At 38.2% G+C, this 21,226-nt stretch overlaps 2 protein-coding genes across 6 annotated transcripts; both read left to right on the forward strand.

The window, feature by feature from the left end:
• Nucleotides 1-1,280: 1,280 nt before the first annotated feature.
• Nucleotides 1,281-5,948, forward strand: LOC128255417 (hemicentin-2). The gene is made up of 5 exons (XM_052985015.1): nt 1,281-1,740; nt 3,216-3,695; nt 4,410-4,919; nt 5,489-5,623; nt 5,682-5,948. The coding sequence occupies exons 1-5, from the start codon at nt 1,563-1,565 to the stop codon at nt 5,870-5,872; spliced, it is 1,494 nt and encodes a 497-aa protein (XP_052840975.1). The 5' UTR covers nt 1,281-1,562; the 3' UTR covers nt 5,873-5,948.
• Nucleotides 5,949-7,005: 1,057 nt separating this feature from the next.
• Nucleotides 7,006-21,209, forward strand: LOC128255416 (matrix-remodeling-associated protein 5). 5 transcript variants are annotated; one of them, XM_052985010.1, is made up of 7 exons: nt 7,006-7,092; nt 10,773-10,924; nt 17,194-17,418; nt 17,480-17,802; nt 17,898-18,455; nt 19,444-19,648; nt 19,716-21,209. In XM_052985010.1, exons 2-7 carry the CDS (start codon nt 10,861-10,863, stop codon nt 19,868-19,870), a joined length of 1,530 nt encoding a protein of 509 aa, XP_052840970.1. In that variant the 5' UTR covers nt 7,006-7,092; nt 10,773-10,860; the 3' UTR covers nt 19,871-21,209. The 5 variants fall into 5 exon arrangements, with proteins under 5 accessions (XP_052840970.1, XP_052840971.1, XP_052840974.1 ...); XM_052985011.1 differs by having other exon boundaries at nt 7,038-7,092; nt 10,794-10,924; XM_052985012.1 differs by lacking the exon at nt 7,006-7,092 and adding an exon at nt 10,262-10,493 and having other exon boundaries at nt 17,194-17,422; nt 17,484-17,802.
• Nucleotides 21,210-21,226: the final 17 nt, after the last annotated feature.

The raw sequence follows: 21,226 nt of genomic DNA on the forward strand, positions 1-21,226 counted from the left end.
CTTAACAATTTGAAAAAGAAAATACAATTTTCGAAAAAAATATGTCTAAATATGTTTTCTAAAATTTCTCAGTTAAGTTTAGACATTCAGTTAAATTATCAGTATTCATTCTCTTGTTCTTAACGAAGAAACTTTGTTGGCCTGGCGCCTTTTCCAACTTTAACTTAAATTAATAAGTAAACTTTTGGACGCCGTTCTCGACTCAGTCGTTCTCTTGGGTTAGGTTAAGTCCGCGGCATTTCGTTCGTTTTAATTGGTTTGCTGGCTGTTTGTGCAGCTGGCAGACTCCTTTCATGTTCTCACCAAATTAATTCAATTAATTCGATGAAATTGTCTTTTAATTGAAAGTGATCGCGTTTCGCGTTGGTTTCGTCAGACAGAAAACGTTTTTAAAAGATCTGCAAATATTAAGAAATGTTTCCGTTCCAAAGAAATCCACATCTTACTCTGCTACAATACAGAATACATAGGATGTTAATTTGAAATAAACTTGAATTGATTGTTCTATAATGCACTTCCGCTTGGATATTTTCAAAGTTTGTTCCTTCTTTCTTTTTGGGAACCTGGCAGCCCCGAACATATTGTTCCCAAATGGTGAATACGACTGATCCGATCACAATGATGACGCTGGGATGGGGGGAGCCATTGTGGCACAATGACATTTTATCTCGAAATATGCAACAGCAGCACGTTCTCTGAAGCGGAGAGTGTAATAGATCAGCGGCGGAATCTCGATTCTGAATCCGAAAACTACCGATGCGTGGCCCATGCAAATGCTCTTGCAACGGCATCGGTGTGGGTGCATCCCACAGATACTTATGTATCTAAGCTGCACCGGGAAAAAATTAATGATTGATATACATTTTATATTAGCAAGCCAAATGAAATGAAAAATTCTCGCAACGAATTTATGTCCCTTAAGAAAGTTGTCAGTAATAAGAGCCCGAGTTTAAATGCTACACCTGCAATGATTAAATATTTGTATATAAAGCTTCATAAATTAATAATAAGCAAGCCTGGAGGAACAAAAGCCTGGTTCAAATCCAACCTTTCGCTAATGTTTTGTGTTTTCCGTTTTCCAAAAAATATAATTTTAGTAAATTAAATATTTAATGAAGAATATAGTTTAGAGGTTTCTATATCAAGTTGAAATACTGGAATCATCGTCTTATGAACATTTTTCTCTCTGTGTGCCCATGTGGGAGAATCCCCTTGGCGGCGACTAATCAACCGGCATCGGCTTGCCTTATACACAAGTGCTGGGTGCTGGGTGCTGTCCGGCAGCGGCTTCTTCATCGTCGCCCCGGACTCGGGCATCTTCCATTGTCCGCCCCTCGGGGCTCCACTGTACGCATGTGTGCTGTGTAGAATGTGCAGTATGTGCGGCTTAGGGTCGCTGGCAACGGCTTCGCGGACAGCTCAAGCGATCAGTTCAAAGTTGACTTCGTCGCGGACCAGAGCGGACCGTTCTAATTCCGACACGCGACCGTGAATTATAGAATTACCAAATCAGTGTTTAATTTAATTTAAAAAAATATAGCCAATAAAAAAGTGCAAGTAAAATGTTGCCCCATAAGTGCTCAATTTTGAGGTGTTTGTTTGTGGGCTTGATCCTTGGCAAAGTGCAAGCTGAGCTGGATTTTAACAACGATCTTGAGAACAGCCAAAGGTTTAAAAGCATACCCACCACAGTGAAAACCTACGAGAACGACACAGTCCAGCTGCCTTGCACCTTAAATAGTAAGTGATAACTTAATGGAAGTTTATATTAGAGTAAGCTACAATTCTTAGTGCATATCGTGCGGATTGTTGACGATTAGCCCCGCTTTGGAGCCTTGAAACGGCCACCAGCAGCAATTGGCCATAACAATGGGACTTAATTCGATTGAAGAAATGAACACACAATGGCACAAATGGAGGTATTATCCGACAATAGCACAGAGCCCTGGGGAAAAAGTCCAGAAACGGATTCTGTTAATTGAACGCCTAACACACTTAGCGGCGGATACAAGTCGCTGTGGAAGAACCATCCCGAGACGTATTGTTAATTGCCCAATTAAAGGATTATTGACAGATGCAATGAAGTTTTGAAAGGGTTGCAAGATTACACAAAAGTTATACAATTGGTTCCCAATTCAAAGACGTCGTCACCAGCATTTCATTAACTCAAATTACATACCAAAATTGACTGCAACTTTGACTTCATACTATTAGATGGTTATTCACAAAATCAAATCAATCGAATATAATAAAATGAATTTGAACTTCATATTTCATGATCTATATCTTTGTTTAAGTCGAAGTATCGGGTATACAAATAAAAAACAAGTTTTATTTTGTATCTGATTAGTTTCTCACAACATTTTGTAATCTTTACAATTAATAAAATTTAGAGATTGGATTGTTGTGCGACCTATTTTCTAGATAGTGAAATATGTAGCCTTAATAATCTCGAGTTAGAATCAATATAAGCTAAAAATCACAAAATGTCACCATGGTGAAATTTGAAAAATGAATGGCTCACTTAGCACATTTTAATAAAATAAACTTTTTTTTTGAAGATGGAATTTGTTTAGTATCAAAATCAAATCAAAAAGCAATTTTTGTCTGTCTATGTTCTTTTGGTGGTTTATTTTTGTTTATCTTGTATATTTCGGTCCAAATCCGTTTGGAAAGCTTTGTGCCGTTCACACATGTTTTTACAGACATGATGTCATTATATGTATATTAAATAAACGCCCATTGCGGATAAATCTTTTTAAAATTCCATTTTGTCCATAAATGCTTTAGAAATGTATACCCTTGAAAGCATAACGAAAGTTGATGACTGCACTGCACGTATGACAACCAAATGCAATACATATTTATCTGATTGGCAAGATTTTTTAGCTTGATCAGTGTAAGCATTCCTCAATTATTGCTGGTGGTGCTCACTCGGAAAAATCTATTCTAATTTACAAATTGTCGGACTAAAAGTTCCTTAGATTTTTGCATTAGATAGCCAACAACAAGTTCGTCTTGAATATATCAAAGTATATAATACTGCCCTATAATTTTAAAGTCCATATATATTGTTTATTAGGAAAAATTAACTAAGCTATAGGGTCTTGGCGATCTTTTGGTATATTATACCTTTTTGTATTTGTATACCAAATATTATATTTGGTGACTTTTTTATTGACATTTGTTAAAATTTGTAAACTTTGAATCCTTAGCTCCCTTTCGCTATGTCCGTTGGCATCGAGACGATGTGGCCCTGGTGGATTCCAGGCACCCGGAGATCCCAAAGTTGGATCGCATAACGCTCTGGCCGAATGGCAGCCTGCAGGTGGCCAACGTACAGTCCAGTGACACCGGCGACTACTACTGCGAAATGAACTCGGACTCGGGTCATGTGGTGCAGCAGCACGCTATTGAAGTGCAAGTGGCTCCCCAAGTGTTCATTGAGCCCTCCGATCTCACGGAGCAGCGGATAGGAGCCACCGTTGAGGTGGTGTGCGAGGCCCAAGGAGTTCCCCAGCCGGTTATCACCTGGCGGTTGAACGGAAAAGTCCTGCAGCCGCATAGCAGTACGGGAAATCGGCAAAGCTTGGTCCTGGACATCAAGTCGAGGAACCAGGCAGGCCTCATTGAATGCGTGGCCAGCAATGGAGTGGGTGAGACTGCGGTGGCCAGTGTCTATCTACATGTGTTGTGTAAGTTGACGTATATATACAGTATCTTCAAAAATTGTATATAGATTTAGGCTCAAGATATGCAAAGTGAATACCATTTCAAATAAACAAAATATAATGAAATCCAATAATCGCCGATTTTATACAGTTTTAATAATATTAATTATATGTACATTACAATTAACAAAATTAAGTAAGACAAAATGCACAAACGAAAAATTCACATTTTACTTTTTTTTAAGCAATTAATCTATTTTTCGACCATTTAAGCCCATTACTCGAAAAAAAATATATAACAGGCCTGAAAGCGGGTCGAGTACGTAAATTACACTTTTCAAAAGAATTTACCTAAACTTTCATTTGTTAATCATTTTGTTGAATTTTTTTGTAAACTTGGGGTGCATTAATTAAGCCGTGATTGTTTCTTAATTTCAAATACCAAGACGAAACTATCTAGTCCTAATATTTTTTGGGTTCACAATTCAGTTATTGCAAGTGTAATCAAGATTATGTGTTATAGAAATTTTGTATCCAAATATGATCTCAAGCTTAGCAAGCAAAATTAACTTCAAGTTATGTATCATTAACATTTCATTAATACCAAGAAAAAACGAAATCTTTAAACACATAGTCTTTACCAAAATCTCGTGTCACAGAATTGCTTATTTAGTTTCAATTTCGAAGAAAACTATAAACAATTAAATCAATTATTTGACCTCTTTTTGCACTCCACAGTTTCGCCCGAGGTGAGCATGACGCAACCGGTGGTGTACACCAAACTGGGTGCCCGTGCCCATCTGGAGTGCATTGTGGAGGCGGCACCTTCCGCCACGGTGAAGTGGTTCCACCATGGATTGCCCGTGGCCCTGGGAGCCCACTCCAGCAGTCACGAGTCGGAGCTGCAGGCCAACCGCTCGCTGGATCACTACGTGAACGCCGTTCGCCACACGCTGGTGGTGAAGAGCGTCCGGAATGCCGACATGGGGCAGTACGAGTGTCGGGCCAGCAACGCCATAGGGATCAAAAGCGGAAACGTCGAGCTGACCGGCCGCCCGATGCCCTGCCTCTTCAAGATCAACCCGGGCACCCAGAGCTCCACGTCGCATGTCCTTGTGTGGCAGACGGAGAGCCAGCTGCCCATCATGGAGTTCAAGCTCAAGTTCCGGCAGATTCCGTCGAACAATGTAACCCGCCAGATCAGAACAAACTGGACGGATCTCACGATTCCTGCGCAGTCCACAAACGGTAAGGGTTTTATTTATTTTAATTTAATTCTATTTTTGGTTTTAACAAAAGCTGAACTTGCTGGTAACACACCATTTTGGCGTTTATAATAATAAACTTTTGCTCAAATCGTTTAAAACTGTCTAATATTTTTTTAACATTTTTATCGTATTTGCTTCTATAATTTCTTTATCTTTACCAATGATATTTAAAGAAATTAACTTAATATGACTTTGGTATTTGCCTTGTTTTTCTTTATTATTCAATACAATTGTCAATTCTCCCAATTCCAATTTAATTCAATTCAACCAAAATTTGCATTTTACACTTTCGAATAACTTTTAAGGTATTCCTTGTGAAGAGACCGCATGGTCACAGAATAATTGTTTTAGGCTCTAAAATCCTAAATAAATAAAAATGTAATTAGACCGAGTACGATCCGAAAGTAAACAAAAACAAAACTTATTCATGAAAGCAATTTGACTTTTGTTAATTTGACAAACAACTTTAACCGAGAGCAAGTTTATATTTCCATAATTAATATTTGGTATTTAATATTTAATTATAAACGTTACCTATTTTAACCATAGGACTCATCTACATCACCACGTACACTCTACATGGCCTCCAACCAGCAAGCCTGTACGAAGTTTCCGTACTGGCCAGAAATAGTTTTGGTTGGAGTGACAACAGCAAGATCGTTCGCTTTGCAACTGGTGGTGAAGGTAATGCAAATAAAATTACTTATTTAGTCTCCTGATTCATATAAATTTCTTTCTGCAGTTGAACTACCAAATTATTCAACAGAATCTGAGCTTCAGGAGGATTTTATCGATGAGGACTTTCACAACGAGATCACGCAAAGATCGGAGGTTCTATCGGCCAGCATGATGTTCAACTCGGGCTCAGTTGACAAAGTCAGTGGCTTAATGTATTCCATATGTCTAATGAAACTATTACTATTATTTAGTTAGGTTTAACTATCACAAATTATGTTTCTTTTACTAAACTCGCTTTCTACGCAACAGCAAATAAAAAACTTGTAATGAATTCGTGTGAAAGATGTCTTTAGTCACAGGTGACTCATATTAAAATATAATCTATTGAATCATTCGGAAGCAGATAAAATTGTTTGGGCACTCTATCATAACTTATAAGCAAAGCTTATCTGTGACTTAGGGGCTATTTTTAACTCTGCCTGCAATGGTTCAATTTTTGGAACTGTATTATCGCCAGTTCATTTTTTTTTAATTTTTATAATTTTTATTTTACATCACAAGAAATATTAACAAACAAAACAAAAAAAAACTTACGGTAAAAACATCATACGTAGTCAAATAAATTTTTTTGAAGACGACTAAATAAGACTTTCGGTTCAAAAATGACAAATAATAAAAAAAAAAAACAAATCAGTAAAAAAAAAATTGTTGCTTTTCAAATACTAGATAATTTATTTATTATATGTATATATATATTAATTTATTATAAAGCAACTAAGAATTTTCAATATTATTCTTAGTTGCTTAAATAATTTGAACATTTTTTGTTGTAAAATGTTGTCAACATGTTATCCAATTAGAAAAGATAAGAATTATTATTCCAACCAACTTTTTCAAATGAAACTGAAAATGCATTAGTGCATAGATGCGCGAAAGGCATGCTGTGCAATTATTAAAGCTTAATATGAACCGATAATATGAACCGATTCCAATTATGCAACCAATTTAACTAAACTTGATTGACCTTCAGTGCGTATGAGTGATAATTGTCTCCGAATTTAAGACACAAGTTTCCTGCTGGCTAAACCCATAGGCCACTGCAACTGTTTTCAGGGCATTACTTCGCTATAGGGCTTCCTCTTTGAACTTCAATTGGCAGTGACATTGCGGGAAGCAAAGCATCGCATCTTTTTGGCCCAAAGTCGTGCACTCTATCTCTCTCTCTCTCTCTCTTTCTGTAACCGTGTATATTTCTGCAGGGAGAAATGGACGTTTATCTGCAGGCAGGCCCCAGTGCAATGGGAGCGTAAGACTATGAATGTAATGTAATATGTGAGAGAGTAAGTTGGGGCCGGTGTTCCGAATTCCAATCGTTTCACAGTGCTTTTCGACTCCGCAGCACATTTTACTTTCAGTCGTCGTTTGAACAGCATCGCATTCGGTTCTCCACGAAGCTCCCGCGCAAAAACGAAAAGGTCTCCACCTTATCTCCAACTGAACCCACTCCCCCGTTAAACCCTAGGCTTTAGGCACTTTCCGACAGCTGTAAACGTTTGCATACGACCTGGCTTAAACGTGTAAAAGTCACCTAAAATGGCGTGCGGGCGAAAGTGTTAAACGTAATTCGTACGAAATCGGGAAAAACAAAAGAAAGAAGAGGAAACCACTTTGGTAACGCTTCAGCCGAAACTCATCTCGCGTCGGTATCTGGGGACCAAAGCAGCTAAGAAACCAGTTTTCTTCCTCTAGGCTCTCTGGGCAAAATAAATACGAAACAAAATAACAATCTTGAACGCTCCATTCGCATCCATTCTGTAACGCGCTGGCCCTGAGATGCCGAACTTAAAGACTTGGTGATTTCGGCTTCGGGCCAAGACGACAGGCGATGATTCATAATAATGGCCAGCCCAGCAGATGTGTTCTATATCTTCACATTTATCCTACTCCTTGGGAGCCCATTTGGCAGATATTCAAATTCAGTTTCAGCTGCAATTCTTCTCTCTGCCTCCTCCTTCGTTTGGCAGCTTCTTCGCTTGCACATTCTATAAATATATGTGGAACTATGTAAATTGGCAGTCGTTGTGCCGGCAACAAAAATACACCAAACAACACAATAAATGGCAAAGAAAAATGGTCAAATGAAAGCGAAAATGCAAGAGGAAAGCGGGCAGGGCTGTTCAAAGCCGAGCGGAAAAGCGGAACAATCGGGGGACAGCTGCTCCGAACGGAAAAAAGGGAAATGCAAACAAAAACGCTGAATGGAAAATAAATTTTCTATACTTGTTTTTATTTACAGTAGGCAAAAAACTGGGAAGAAAATAACAGAAAAGTTTTCAATTCCATTTGGTATCCCCAAAAAAGCATTATACAGATAGAAGACAGCTGCATCCCACCCCTGCCACCCACTCTCTTACACAAGTGCACTGATTGTGTGTGCCTGTGTGTGTAAACTTGGAGCGCAATGTAAATAAACAAAGCGCCAAAGACAAAAACAACAACAATCAAGGCATTGATTTGAAGAGAACCCAACAGGCAGAAGATACGAGCTAACAAAAAAACGAAACAAAAATTCTATCCCTTCCAAACCGAAAACTGTATACCCTTAAAGCCATAGAATTCAAGGGTTCTCTAGACAGAATAGAAAAGATATAATCTTACAAAAAACAAAAAGTTAACTTTAACAAGCCGAGATTTATAATCCCCTGGAGCTGAAAGACAAGTTTATTATTCTTATATAGAAGTTACAAAGATTAACAACTTTATTGTTTACGCATATACCCTGCGAGTTGTGGTACAGATTTATTAGTCAGTTAATAATCATTCATTGTTTATACTTCTTAGTTTTTATCAATTATAATTACATTTTCTATACAATTATGTGTCATTAAGTTACTAAGTTATTATTGTTTTTTTTTTGTTCCTAAGCCAATCATTATATTTAATATTCCGTTCTGGGTAATTAATCTGCGAAAATACAATTAAAACGAATAAAAATTTTTCATGTCGATGGCTTTTAAGATGAAGGGGTAGATCACATTGCCCCTGTCTAAGTCAATGGTGTATTAATAACACTCACTGCAAGAGTATGGAAAAAAAGAACCCAGTTTGCACCTTCCCCTTTCCTTTGATTTTATAATTGATAAACAGAGGGTCGGAAAATTCAGTTTAGTGATAGTTTAACGTGGCTGGTAGACGTAGGTGTCAACGAGTGCTAGTACACATAGCTGGTCGTATATCTCAGGTGTTGTCTTTTCAGATGACACCCCGCAATAAAGTGGCTGGGAAAAACGCGGTTACACAAGTGAGTGAGGAAATTGTGGCTCGTTAGGTGGCTTTTGTTCAGGGATGCTAAGTGAGGCAGGGAAAATGAAAGGAATTTAAAAAACAAATACAAACAAAAGCATTTGCCAGGAACCTGCCTTAAATTGGCCGACAATAGACGATGCCTTTTTCCTGGATTGATATACTTATTTTAAATTTATAAATTGTCTTTCTTTAAAGAGTTAGAAACCAGGAAATTATTTTATTATATTTTATTTCAGTTCAACAACAGTTAACTAGCTCAAGAAAATTAAACAAAATCAAAGTATTTTCATTTTCAATAATTATAGCTTAAAAAATCAATACTCCAAAGACCAATTTATAATATTTTAGTTTCAAGCAGTCATATATAGGAATATCTTAAATTTTAAAAAATTTTTTTGTAAAAATTATTTTGGTTTTAAGTCAAAATCTTTCAAAAATGGTAGCCACCATATTTTCAAAGTTTCTTTAATGTTTACATTATATACATTATGTTAAATAACTTTAACAAGCCAAGAAATTCGCACTTTCAGAAAAAATAGACATTCACTTAATAGATATTTTGCTCATCTGGGATTTTTTTTTAATGGAATCCAAAAATGTGTGAAAATGCTTCTAGCAAACCAAACAAGTACAGTGCTAAAAAGAGAATCACTTAGTCGACTACTGTTTGTATACCAAATGTTGCGAAATTTTCAAATTTTTTCGCAAATGCATCAGCGATGGATTATGATCATCAGACATTACAAAATTGTTTGTTTTATGAGTCGAGCATATAAACAAATATGTGCATGTGAATATGCAAATCGTTGTGTATTTGTATGGAAGAGCTATGAACGCCATGTGCAAACGGCTTTTATACCAGCAACCCGAATTTTGTCGATCGGTGTGTTTGCGTACTCTTTTCTATATCGACTTTTCGTGCTGTACAATTTTTCGCATTTGCACATTAATTTATTTATATGCATTAACATTTGCATGCTATTCGACTTGGCACACCCTGACCCAACAGAACCCCCCAAATCCCCCACTTCGACCCAGTTTACTGGCCGGCTGGCATTGAGTCAGCCCCAAAAGAGAATTATACAGTCGAACGTCCTTTAATTCAACTAGTCTATTAAATATCTTGGAATTGACGAGTTTAATGTTTATTGCAACATTAAAGAAGTCTAGTTTAAATGACGGCACTGACATTAAAATTATTGCTCGGAAATTAAAGTTTTTTTTGGATTTCTTTAAAGTGCGATAACGTTGCAAAGCTGCCAATGAGTAATACAAAGCATTCTTTTATATGTAATTCTAGATTTAAAAGTTTTAAAGGTATATCCTTAAAGCTTATTCTCTAAATAAATTTAAAATATAAAAGTTTCCACCGAAGAATAGGTACTGTACCGATTAAGAGGGCCTCAACTTGAGCTGCAAATTGGCCAGCAACAGCAGCCGTAGCAAAAACGATTTTCGCATAGAGATCATAATATCTTCAAAATACAAAGTTATCGACGGAGAGCAAATTGCGACAAGATACGACTCACGTCTTGCATAACTCGGCCAAGCGAGTGAGCAATGTTTACAGGTCGGTTGAATATTTTTCCTTACCCAAGCCCCCGCTGCCATATGTTTTTGCAAAAAAATTCGTTTGTAGTGCGCGCTTTTCCCTGCATTTTGTCGAAGCCAATTAGAAGTTTCCGGTCCGCGGCGCGACTTGCATTCAAAACCCACAAAATAATTAAGAAATCATAAAACCGAAACATAAATTGTAAACGTTTTTCGGCGGCTTTTGCGGCTCCCAATTGGGAGAAATAAAATGGATCTAGCAAATTAATAAATTACCAACCAACCATATTAATTGCAGTTAACGACCTACCTCCGACAGCTCCGAACCAAATTAAAGCCGATAAACAAACGCACAAAATCAAACCAGCCAAAAAGCAACAACCATCATGAACAAGGCGAAAAACTCGACTTGGCTGTTGCTCATTTGCCTGTTAATTGGACAACTCTACGGTAAGTCAAGGACTCCACCTAATGGACTATAAAATCAAAGAACCAATTCGAAACAACACGATCTGATTGCCACCGAAGTGGTTTTTGACGAGAGCTTCGAAAGGGGCAATTCCGGGAAAATCTCGGAGTTGAAAGTTGGAGAGAGTTGTAATGAATGTGTAATATTTTTATGACTGCTTGTAAAGATAAGGAGATAGAAAGATTGGAAAGTGCAGCAGAAGAAGCAATTCCACAGTCTTTAGATTCTTCATAAAACTTTGGTCTTTAAAGTAGGCTAAAACTCACTTGGGGATGTGATTATGGCAGAAGCAAACAATCCAATTAAACATTTAAGATAACTTAGAAAAAAATACCCAATTTACATATAAACCAATTTTTTTTTGTGCCGCTAGTTACAAAAACACTTGAAATTAAGTGAGCTTCAAATATTTTGTAATTTTATAGCCTTCATTAAGATTTTTATTTAAATTATGTGCTTATAAATAATAAGCTAATAATTCTGCAGCAATGAATTCTAAAACTTATCTGCATTCAAATAATCCTGTCACACGCTAAAACTTAAACAAAATATATATAACAAGAAGGAAAGCAAACTTCGGCAAGCCGAAGTTCATATACCCTTGCAGCTATTGCATTAATTAAATACTTTTGAAAACATTTAAATTATGATTTACTTGAGTATGTGCTAAAAAAAAACATTGAAACTATGATTATTTGCAGCTCAATTATTAGATAGTTATTTTATATATTTTTATTATTTCTATGGGAGCTATATGCTATAGACGTCCGATTTTGATAAAATTTATACCATAATTCTGAAATAATTAAACATTGCTATATGTCGAAGAACTAAACAAAAAATTAAAAAACAGAAAAGTTATAATTTTTTTCATTTATTTTTCCGATTGTTCCTATGGGAGCTATATGCTATAGTCGTCCGATTTTGATGAAATTGAAACCGTAATTCTGAAATATTAAACCATTACTATATCTCGAAGAACTAAACAAAAAATTAAAAAACAGCAAAGTTATAATTTTTTTTCATTTATTTTTTCCGATTGTTCCTATGGGAGCTATATGCTATAGTCGTCCGATTTTGATGAAATTTAAACCGTAAATCGGAAATATTTTACCATTACTATATGTCGAAAAACTAAACAAAAAATTAAAAAACAGCAAAGTTATAATTTTTTTTCATTTATTTTTCCGATTGTTCCTATGGGAGCTATATGCTATAGTCGTCCGATCCGGCTCGTTCCGACTTATATACTACCTGCAATAGAAAGACAACTTTTGGGAAAGTTTCATGCAGATAGCTTTAAAACTGAGAGACTAGTTTGCATATAAACGGACGGACAGACGGACAGACGGACAGACGGACATGGCTAGATCGACTCTCCTAGTGATGCTGATCAAGAATATATATACTTTATAGGGTCGGAAACGTCTCCTTCACTGCGTTGCAAACTTCTGACTGAAATTATAATACCCTCTGCAAGGGTATAAAAATGTGTATATGATGTCAAAGTGACGACTTCTTTACGGCTCAATGAGTTTTACGTAATTTTCATTTATTATGAATTACCGAATATCGGTCAAAAATAGGAATGAGCTACGGTAGCCCAGATATGAACTCCCACGTCCACATAGGAATACTCGTGCTCACACCGCCGAGAAAGCTCCAGATACGCTCGGTTATAGGTAGGGGTTATCTTTTGCGTAAATTGAACTCATAATAGGGCAAAATGTAGGTGGCAGTGGAAAAAACAACCATATCTTATCGTTGGGAGAGCGGCATACTCTTATCTCCGCTCGGAAAGTTAAGTTTCATTCGCTTTTGGAATTGTGGCGCAAATTGCTGATAACGGTTAACATTCCGATTCAGGTACCTCTGAACGTATGTGGAGTTGGCTTGGAAACCTTCCCACTCCCCAAAACTTTTCCCGGGTGCCATGTGTTCTGGAATACGAAAAATACGAAAAAAAAATACAAAATAACGCCCAACGAGTTGAATAAATATTTGCCATCACGAACGCTGTGCAAAGAATGGCATTTTGATGTCGAATATTTGCTCGTAAACTTCTTCTATGTGTACGTGAAAAGCCTCCAGAGTTTTAAGCTATCAGATGTTCCAGGGTACAGGCCATATTGTTTATTCCAATATGTATATATATATATATATATATGTGGTCTTTTAATTAACAATTAATTTTATCCAATTTTAGCCATTAGATAAGGCAGCAAATAGCCAAGGGAAAAATTAAAAAACTAAAACGCAGACACATGTGGGGAATTCGAAGCTTTGCCTTCTCTAGTATCCATAGTCTAGCTGCTTAAAAATATCCAAATATGTTTGGCCTACAAAAGCAACTTGCCCCCTAGTCAATTTGTACAATATTTCATAATACTCTCAGCGAACATGAAAAATATTGGTTTTTCTGCCTCAAATTCTTGTTCACTTTTCAGTTGCAGAGCTAAAGTTGATAAAGACTTGTCCCTAATGGAAATTCGGTTTATTTATTCGGAAAACAACGAGTCAAGGTCTTTTTAGGGTCTAATAAAAAGTGTTCCTGGAATTGGCGTTTGAGTGTTTGCTCTGACATACTCGTGCATACATGCATAATTGCTTGCCTGAACTTTAGGAGTTTTTATTTGGCATTTTCCGAAAACAGCCAAATGATCAAATTACGTATTCGCAAGTCAAGCGAACGTAATGTTCGATTTCCAAAAATAAAGATCGCATAATAAATCAATGATTGGATCAATCAAAATGCTCCAGAGGGTGTGGAGAGATGGCATGGCCCCACCCATGGATTCGTAATGGCGGGAAGTCGATTTGCCATTTCAATTGGCTTCAATTTAATTTTCCATTTATTATGTGTTTTTCGGCGGCTGTTTTATTCGTATTCCGTTTATTTTGTGTCTCTATGCAAATTTTTCAAACGAAATTTGGTTTACAGTGAAACTAGAACACATTTGGTCTGCCCAAAATATGCTTTGTAAATACTGCTTACACATAAATGTTTAATTGTTTTACAAAATTTTGTATATACAAAAAAAAATTTAATATAATTAATTATAACCATTGAAAATAATACATTTTATTGAAAACATTATTCTCTTTATTTATATATTTGATTTCCATAAACCAATAGGAAAGATTTATTAATGGAATCAATATTTTTATCAATTTTTTTATAGGCCATTACATTTAATTAAAAATTTGTTGAAATAATAAAGTATATTTAATGAATTTGCTCAAAATGGAAAAAAAAAAAAATTCGTTATAAAGAAATTTGCCTGTCAAGATTCCCCTGCCCACTGGAACTGACATTTGGAACTCACCCATTTCTGGGCACTTTTAAGACCTCCGTCACAATCTGACCTCTCCATCGACTTAGACATGACATGCCGATTCAAGAATGTTTCCCCTTTTCTGTCGACTCGGCAAAATCTGACGGATATTTCGAAAATATTGTGCATTTTGGATTGGCAAGGGGCGAGAAGTTGCCGTCCGTCGTTTATTTATACACATTTCATAGAGTCAGCAGACTTGGCGAGGATTGCGATTTGGGCCACTATGGATTTGTTTACTGACTGACCCCATAACTCATCCGCGTCTGTATGCGATCTCTCATGCGACTACTGACCATATGGAGGACATGAGAACCAAAGAATCAGTGTGATCATGAAATGGCAATCAGTCTGCTTGCCATCGGAAATCTTGAACTGAATCTTGAATGGGAGTTATCAATGGTCGGCCGAGACTACAGACCTGTGCAACCTTCCTGATACGAATGGAGTATGGCATATACAACTGGCGCCTAAGTGAGACTCTCATACAAAAAATAAGCAAATATTTACTCGGAATCTGGGACAAAGTAATGAGCAAATATAATTGCAAACCCATGGAAAAAGCAAATAAAATTCTATGTAAAGCTGTTAATAACTTAAGTGAAGCAGACTGAAAACCACTAAAATATATTAAGGTACTAAGCAGGTTTTAGTTTGTTTTTTAAATTAATTAATACACAGTTTAAAAATCCAGTTTTATAGCCGGATTCTATTGGAGTCGCATTAAACACAATTAGCCTAATGCGCATTTATTTACACAGGGAATCCCAAAGGACTAAATGCCGCATTTAAGATAAATGCGAAAATACTAATTTCTAACGATATTTTGTTCGTGCGTGGATATAAAATAAGTTTGTATAAAAATGATTAGCTAAATGCTAATGCGCCAATAGAATCAGGCACATTTAAAAAGGGCACTAATGCGCCAATGGAATCAGGCTATTAGTTGTTAGGTATCAGATATCAATAATTAATTTTTCTACTTGTAAGTTGTCTTATGTTTTGATTTTACAGTTATTCCTTTTTAATTTTTATTATGAATTGCTGGTAAATTAAAGGCAAATTAAGCAACATTTCAAAATAATAAATATGTTCAAAGGCAAACAAACCGACCCACGGCAACATGCGCTTTTTCCTTGATATTTGTGCATGACTTCATCTGCCAAGGAATGCAAAGTCATCAAAGTTGGCCAAAAGGAATTGAGTGGATTGCGACAAATTCCCGACGACACGACAATGCCAATGCAGGCCACAAATGGCCATTGTGTATAACATTGAACTCGAGTTTAAGGACAAGGGAGTGGCAGGACGAGTGAGTCTGGAAGCGAAGCTGGCGCCGCGACATCCTGACGCCATTGTTCCACTTAGAAATATTGCACTGGGAATGCCAAGGGGAGTGGGATTGGTGGGGGGGGGAGTGGGTGAGGGTCTGACGGTCTGAGGGTCTGAGCACATCATCCATACGGATAAACTCAAGCCGAGTGGTTGTTGATGTTGTCGGGGAGCACTGTTTTTTATTTGCAACCCCCGACATCGATCCAAGGACAAAACGCTCCAACCCAGGGGGCTGGATGACGCATTTGGGCCAGCTTGTTTTTGGCTGGCTTTTGGTGCTGACCTACTTGCAGACAACAATTGCGTGGAGTCGCCTCGCTCTCTGGACGCCTCTGTTTCCATGGACCATAACCTTGACACGGGCCGCCGAAGATTGCAGTTGTCGGCCATGGAAAGCTTCCACATTTACCAAAACCAGATCGCCGAAGGTCCCATCTCCAGCTGCTCTTGGCCAGCTTTTATTTAATTGCAAGTCTCGGCCAAGTGGCCCAGACCATAAAAGGGGCTGACTGACTGCGTGGCGGTGCGGATATAAGGAGAGGCCATTGGATAAGATAACTGGCTCCGTCTTTGGATCGAGTGTCTGCCTTAAAAAGCTTTTATCGGCCATTGATAACGAGTTTAAGCGACTTGCGACTTGCGGCTTGCGGCTTGCGTAATCCCGACAATATCCATCATAACCTTATGCGACGGCCATGATGAAGTTGCTCATGAGTCATTCGGCAATTAGCCGTTAGATGGCAAGTGACTTATAGGCCACATATGGCATGCAAATTGTTATGGCTTATACATAAAAACAAAACTGCGGTTGTAAGAATTACTCATAGGATTTGCATAAAGTCATACCTTTCGGTGATAAGGAGTCATAATTCGAATAGAGAGAGTAATGAAGATTTCTAAGACTTAACTCTTTGACTGTACCTGCTTTTATGGCCTGCGGTTGTTTACCTAGAGCTTAAGATATATCTTATCATATCAAGTTTGTCTTGGTTCGAGATTATTTACTGAGGTGTTCGAAATGTTCTATGGAGATGTCCAAAAACAAGGGAAATTCTGCGAGGCATACTCTTAGGGGCTTCACGGATGGGTTCTAGAAATACAATTATAACTTGGCATAGCCTGCCGTGACTAAAAGCAAACAGTAATAGTTGATCAAATGTGAGTATCTTCAAATATGCACTGCGGTATCTCCCCCTAGTTCCTGTTCGAAACTCATTTCCGTTTCAGAACTTTACTCTCATAAACGAGTTCTTTGTGCGACCCCTTGATTGGAAGCAGAAGTCGCTGAGGATGTTGTGTGATTTTTATCAGTTCCAATTAAGTCTGGAACCACTCAGGCACCATTCTGGTGACTCACTGATGCACCTTACCCATGCCGAATAAAATTACGTAATAATTACATAATTGTTATTGTGTTATTACTAAAAAAAAATGGGCATAAAACAACATTTCAATCGTTTTAATAGCTGAACAGTTACCAATTAAATATAGCAATACAGTTTTTAGTGGTGTATTGAGTAGTAATCAAACGAACTTTAAATAAAATAAATAATTATTTTTTTTGTAAACCGTTTTTGCAGTCTGCTGTAACGGATCGCCCATAGAACCGGGTGATAGTGATTATCAAGCCGATGAGTATGATTATGAAACTGGTGACGATGTCGATGATGATGATGTGGTTATTGAAGCAACACAAGACCTTGATCCCATATACGCACTGCCATATTTTGAGACGACCGACCTGAGGATCGATGCCAAGCCCGGTGACGATGTGGTTCTCAACTGCGATGCACGGAACTTCCAGCGTAAGTGATTCCTTGTCCATTGTCCAAAGAAACCGCACTAAATTGTTTGAAATCCATACAGTCAGCAATGCGGTGATGTGGTTCAAGAAGGACATAATCATCGCCAATGGCCAGAACCCCATCAGCAAGCGCGTGGAGGGCATGAAGAACAATTCTCTACTCCTGAGAAACGTGACGCCAGAGGACTCGGATGATTACTATTGCGAGATCCTGCCGCAGAAGGTTCAACAACATACGGCACTGCGGGTTGGCGCCCGGCTGTCGATCCTCTGCGACGGTCGCGAAGCTACGGACCTATCGCAGACGTTCAAGCAGGGCGACTCCCACAAGCTCGAGTGTCGAACCTATCTGCCCGGCAACATCACTATCAAGTGGTCCTTTAATGTATGTTTAATCGCAGATCCCCCATTTTGCCCGCTTACCACTCAGTTCCTATCCCCGGCATCCGCCCATTTGGCCCCCTCCCGAATTTCTTACAGGACCTTAGCGGCCAGCCATCCACGGTCGAACATGACAACGGGGTGATCCTTCTGGACGACGTGGACGAGAAGAACGCCGGAGATTACCAGTGCCTGGCCGACGACGGCAGTCGCCATCCACCACATGGCACGGTTCACATCGACGTCCGGTACAGTCCCATCGTCTCCACCCATCGGCACCATGTGAACACGGAAGCGAACGCCACGGCCGAGCTGTACTGCAACTACCGGGCCAAGCCCATCGGCCGGAGCTACTTCACCAAGAATGGCAAGACCCTGCAGATTTCCGAGAAGTACTCCATCAAGGATTCGGTGCACCACGACCACAACCGCACCACCCTCATCGTCAGGGAAGTGACCGACAGCGATCTGGGCGATTATAAGTGTGAAGTGAGGAACTCCATCGGGTCCAACGAAGTGAAGGTGCGTGTCAGCTACGATCCGGAGATCCCGCAGTTCGAGGACGAGACCATTGACGGCAACAAGGTCACCCAGCACTGGCTGGTCAGGAGTCGACAGGCCCTCTCCGAGGCCATGTTGGAATATCAACTATCTGGGGTGAGTCTGCTCTGATTACTGAAAACGTAATCGTTTTATATATGCTGGAGTGTGTAGGCTTTTATGGATCAAAAAAAAAAAGAGTTATTAATCACATGACGAAACGTAATCTGTAAAAAGAACTCAAAGCATTATTGTCAAGCAAACTATGTGTCTAAACAACGTTTTCTGTGTGTTATTTGTTAAGTCGCGAGGATCTGTCACATCGATCTTAGACATGGTAGAGTTATTGGGTGCTGTATGTAAAGCGGTTATTAGCATAACTTAAAATTTTAGATATTTGTTTGTTTGTTTTCTAAGGACTTGTTTGATTCGATTGGGGTTTTTATAGGTTTTATAGGTTTTATTGTCGTTCTTGGTTGTTTTGGAAATGGGGTGGATCAAACGTGATTTTAGACACATAGCTTTTTTTCGCAATATAAAATATAAAATAGAAATGTCCTCAAATCACGTTCCGCCCGTACGACTTTTAGACACACATATACACATATAGTTTGATAAAAATATTACTTACCATTTTTTCAATAAAAGCTTATTTAATAAAAAAAAACCAAATTGGTTTTAAAAGAAGCCAACTTAGTTCTATTCGCCTGTTATTTTGGTTTAGAAATACTCAAAGAGTTGTCTTTTAAAGAGACTCAAATCGCAGGTAGAAATATTACAAAAAAAAAACAATTTGCCGTCAAATAACAAAATATAATTGTAAGACCACTATTTGTTACACTGCCTACCAGTTTAAGAAAAACATAGTTTCCGTATACAAAACTATGTTTCTTAAACTCGTTAGCACTAACATACGATTCAATTAAGTTTTGACAACTTCGTTAAAAAATTTCAGAAAAGTATTTCGCTTAAGTAATCTTAAATAGTTTATTTTTAATATCAACTTGAAATGTAATTAGTATCCAACCTAACGTTCTGAAGTAGCAGAAAACTCACTTACATAATTTCTTTACCCTCAAAGCTAATCTAATTATGTAAATTTCAGTCCGAGAGATGGAGCACAGTGGCAATGCTGCATACGCGTCGCCACAATAACACGGATCACATCTGGAAGATCACGCATCAGATGGAGCTCAATGGCGGAGTGTGGAATGTTCGCGTGAGGACGAAGAACACCCATGGATGGTCCCCCTTCTCGACGGAACACATCTTTGAAGTGCATGATGGGTACACAAAGGATCCTTCATCCGGTAAAACTAACACTCTAAGTTGAAGTCATAGTTCCTAAATCTCATGCCCGTGACTTCCAACCAACAGAACCGGAACAGCCCAGCGATATGGATCTTCCGCCGGATCAAATAATGCAGGCTGGCATCGCTCCAGTGGGCCGAGGAGCTGCGTCAGCAATCCGGCATCTGAATTGGATGGGTACCCTGCTGGCAGCGCTCCTCCTGCTGCGAATCCGCCTCTAAGGGGTGCCATTTATATATTTATTCAGACCGAAAAGTGTACATACATACATACGTATTTCCGGATTACTCAGCTATCGAAGGCGATCAGCATCGGGCGATAGCGAACCTAAAGTATTCTAACTATACAAATGCTAATGCGCGACCGCTAGCTTGGGTCAATGTTAATGTTAATGCTATAGTACACGCTGGAGCGATCACCACTGAAACATTTGTGCCAAGCAAGGGACTTTACTCCAATGGTTCATTGGAAGAAGGCCGAGGATTAAAGTTAATTTAGTTTAGTAACACTGAAAGAAGCGACACTGAAGCAAGCGTTGATTAGGGCAGAGAAAGTACGACGATCGGTTTAAAACCGCAAAAAAAAAACAGTAACATTTTGATTAACCTTAGCTTTAATATTTATTTGTTGTGTCTGTATGCATGTAAAAGTTGGCACTTTTGAGGAGGAACCCGAACCGAGAACGAATACGAAAGCAGTCCGTCGCCCAGGGAAGAATGTCACACCGGGTCGATACACATACGCCCCATAGTGCATCAATTCTTCACCGAGCGATGGCGTAGTGTAGCAAAAATGGGTAAGGATCTAGTGACTTTTAGGATTTGCATTGTGTACAATGTTTTTGTATATCCAAGCGTACTTACGAACATATTTGTAACCGAATCAGAGGGGCACCGGGTGGGATTAATCAAATGGCACGCTATATATTTTATAAACTAGACCAAAGCTTAGACATACATATGTGTACCTACCACACCATACATATGAAACTTATTTTTACGGATCAACGCCACATCAACTCAATGGAACAGAAGGATTCAAAATATACAAATCAAAAGTGAGAAGTGAGAAGTGAGTAAGCGTGTGTACCTATGCTTAAGGGATACTGAACAAATCGAAGAGAGCTATATATATATATACATATATTGTGTACTGTTGATAATCGGGTTTGGCTTCAATTAACGTCCTTGATTCTGCTACAATACCTGAGGAATATCGCCATAACATGCTGACCGTGTACACTGTACGTATGTATATTTTATATATATTTTATTTAAGAATCAACATGTTAGAGCTGATCAATAAACGTGCCAATCGACGCAATCAAGCGACGCTGATTGCTCGCTAAATCAAATCAAAACGACACAAAACAGAAAGTTCCATAAATAAACTAAGTTTTGACGAGGACCTGATTTCAAATGCCGACCTTTAGCATATATGCACCTATACAGAATCATATATAAGAGAAGAGTTCTTTAAAGCCAGTGTCTTAAATGAATATTGTAATTTTTGTTGAGTCCATGATAAGTGAATGAATAAAACTAAACTAAACAAATTGAACTTGTGAGTTTTCCTCG

This window comes from Drosophila gunungcola, assembly GCF_025200985.1.
Source record: "Drosophila gunungcola strain Sukarami chromosome 2R unlocalized genomic scaffold, Dgunungcola_SK_2 000011F, whole genome shotgun sequence".
Classification (NCBI taxonomy): Eukaryota; Metazoa; Arthropoda; class Insecta; order Diptera; family Drosophilidae; genus Drosophila; species Drosophila gunungcola.

Bases quoted from the DNA above. Each gene is read 5' to 3' on its own strand.
- LOC128255417 (XM_052985015.1), top strand. From the start codon at position 1,563: ATGTTGCCCCATAAGTGCTCAATTTTGAGGTGTTTGTTTGTGGGCTTG. The intron at 3,696-4,409 runs GTAAGTTGACGT...TGCACTCCACAG, and splicing joins TGTCTATCTACATGTGTTGT to TTTCGCCCGAGGTGAGCATG. The intron at 4,920-5,488 runs GTAAGGGTTTTA...TTTTAACCATAG, and splicing joins TCCTGCGCAGTCCACAAACG to GACTCATCTACATCACCACG.
- LOC128255416 (XM_052985010.1), top strand. From the start codon at position 10,861: ATGAACAAGGCGAAAAACTCGACTTGGCTGTTGCTCATTTGCCTGTTA. The intron at 10,925-17,193 runs GTAAGTCAAGGA...CCGTTTTTGCAG, and splicing joins GTTAATTGGACAACTCTACG to TCTGCTGTAACGGATCGCCC. The intron at 17,419-17,479 runs GTAAGTGATTCC...AAATCCATACAG, and splicing joins CGATGCACGGAACTTCCAGC to TCAGCAATGCGGTGATGTGG.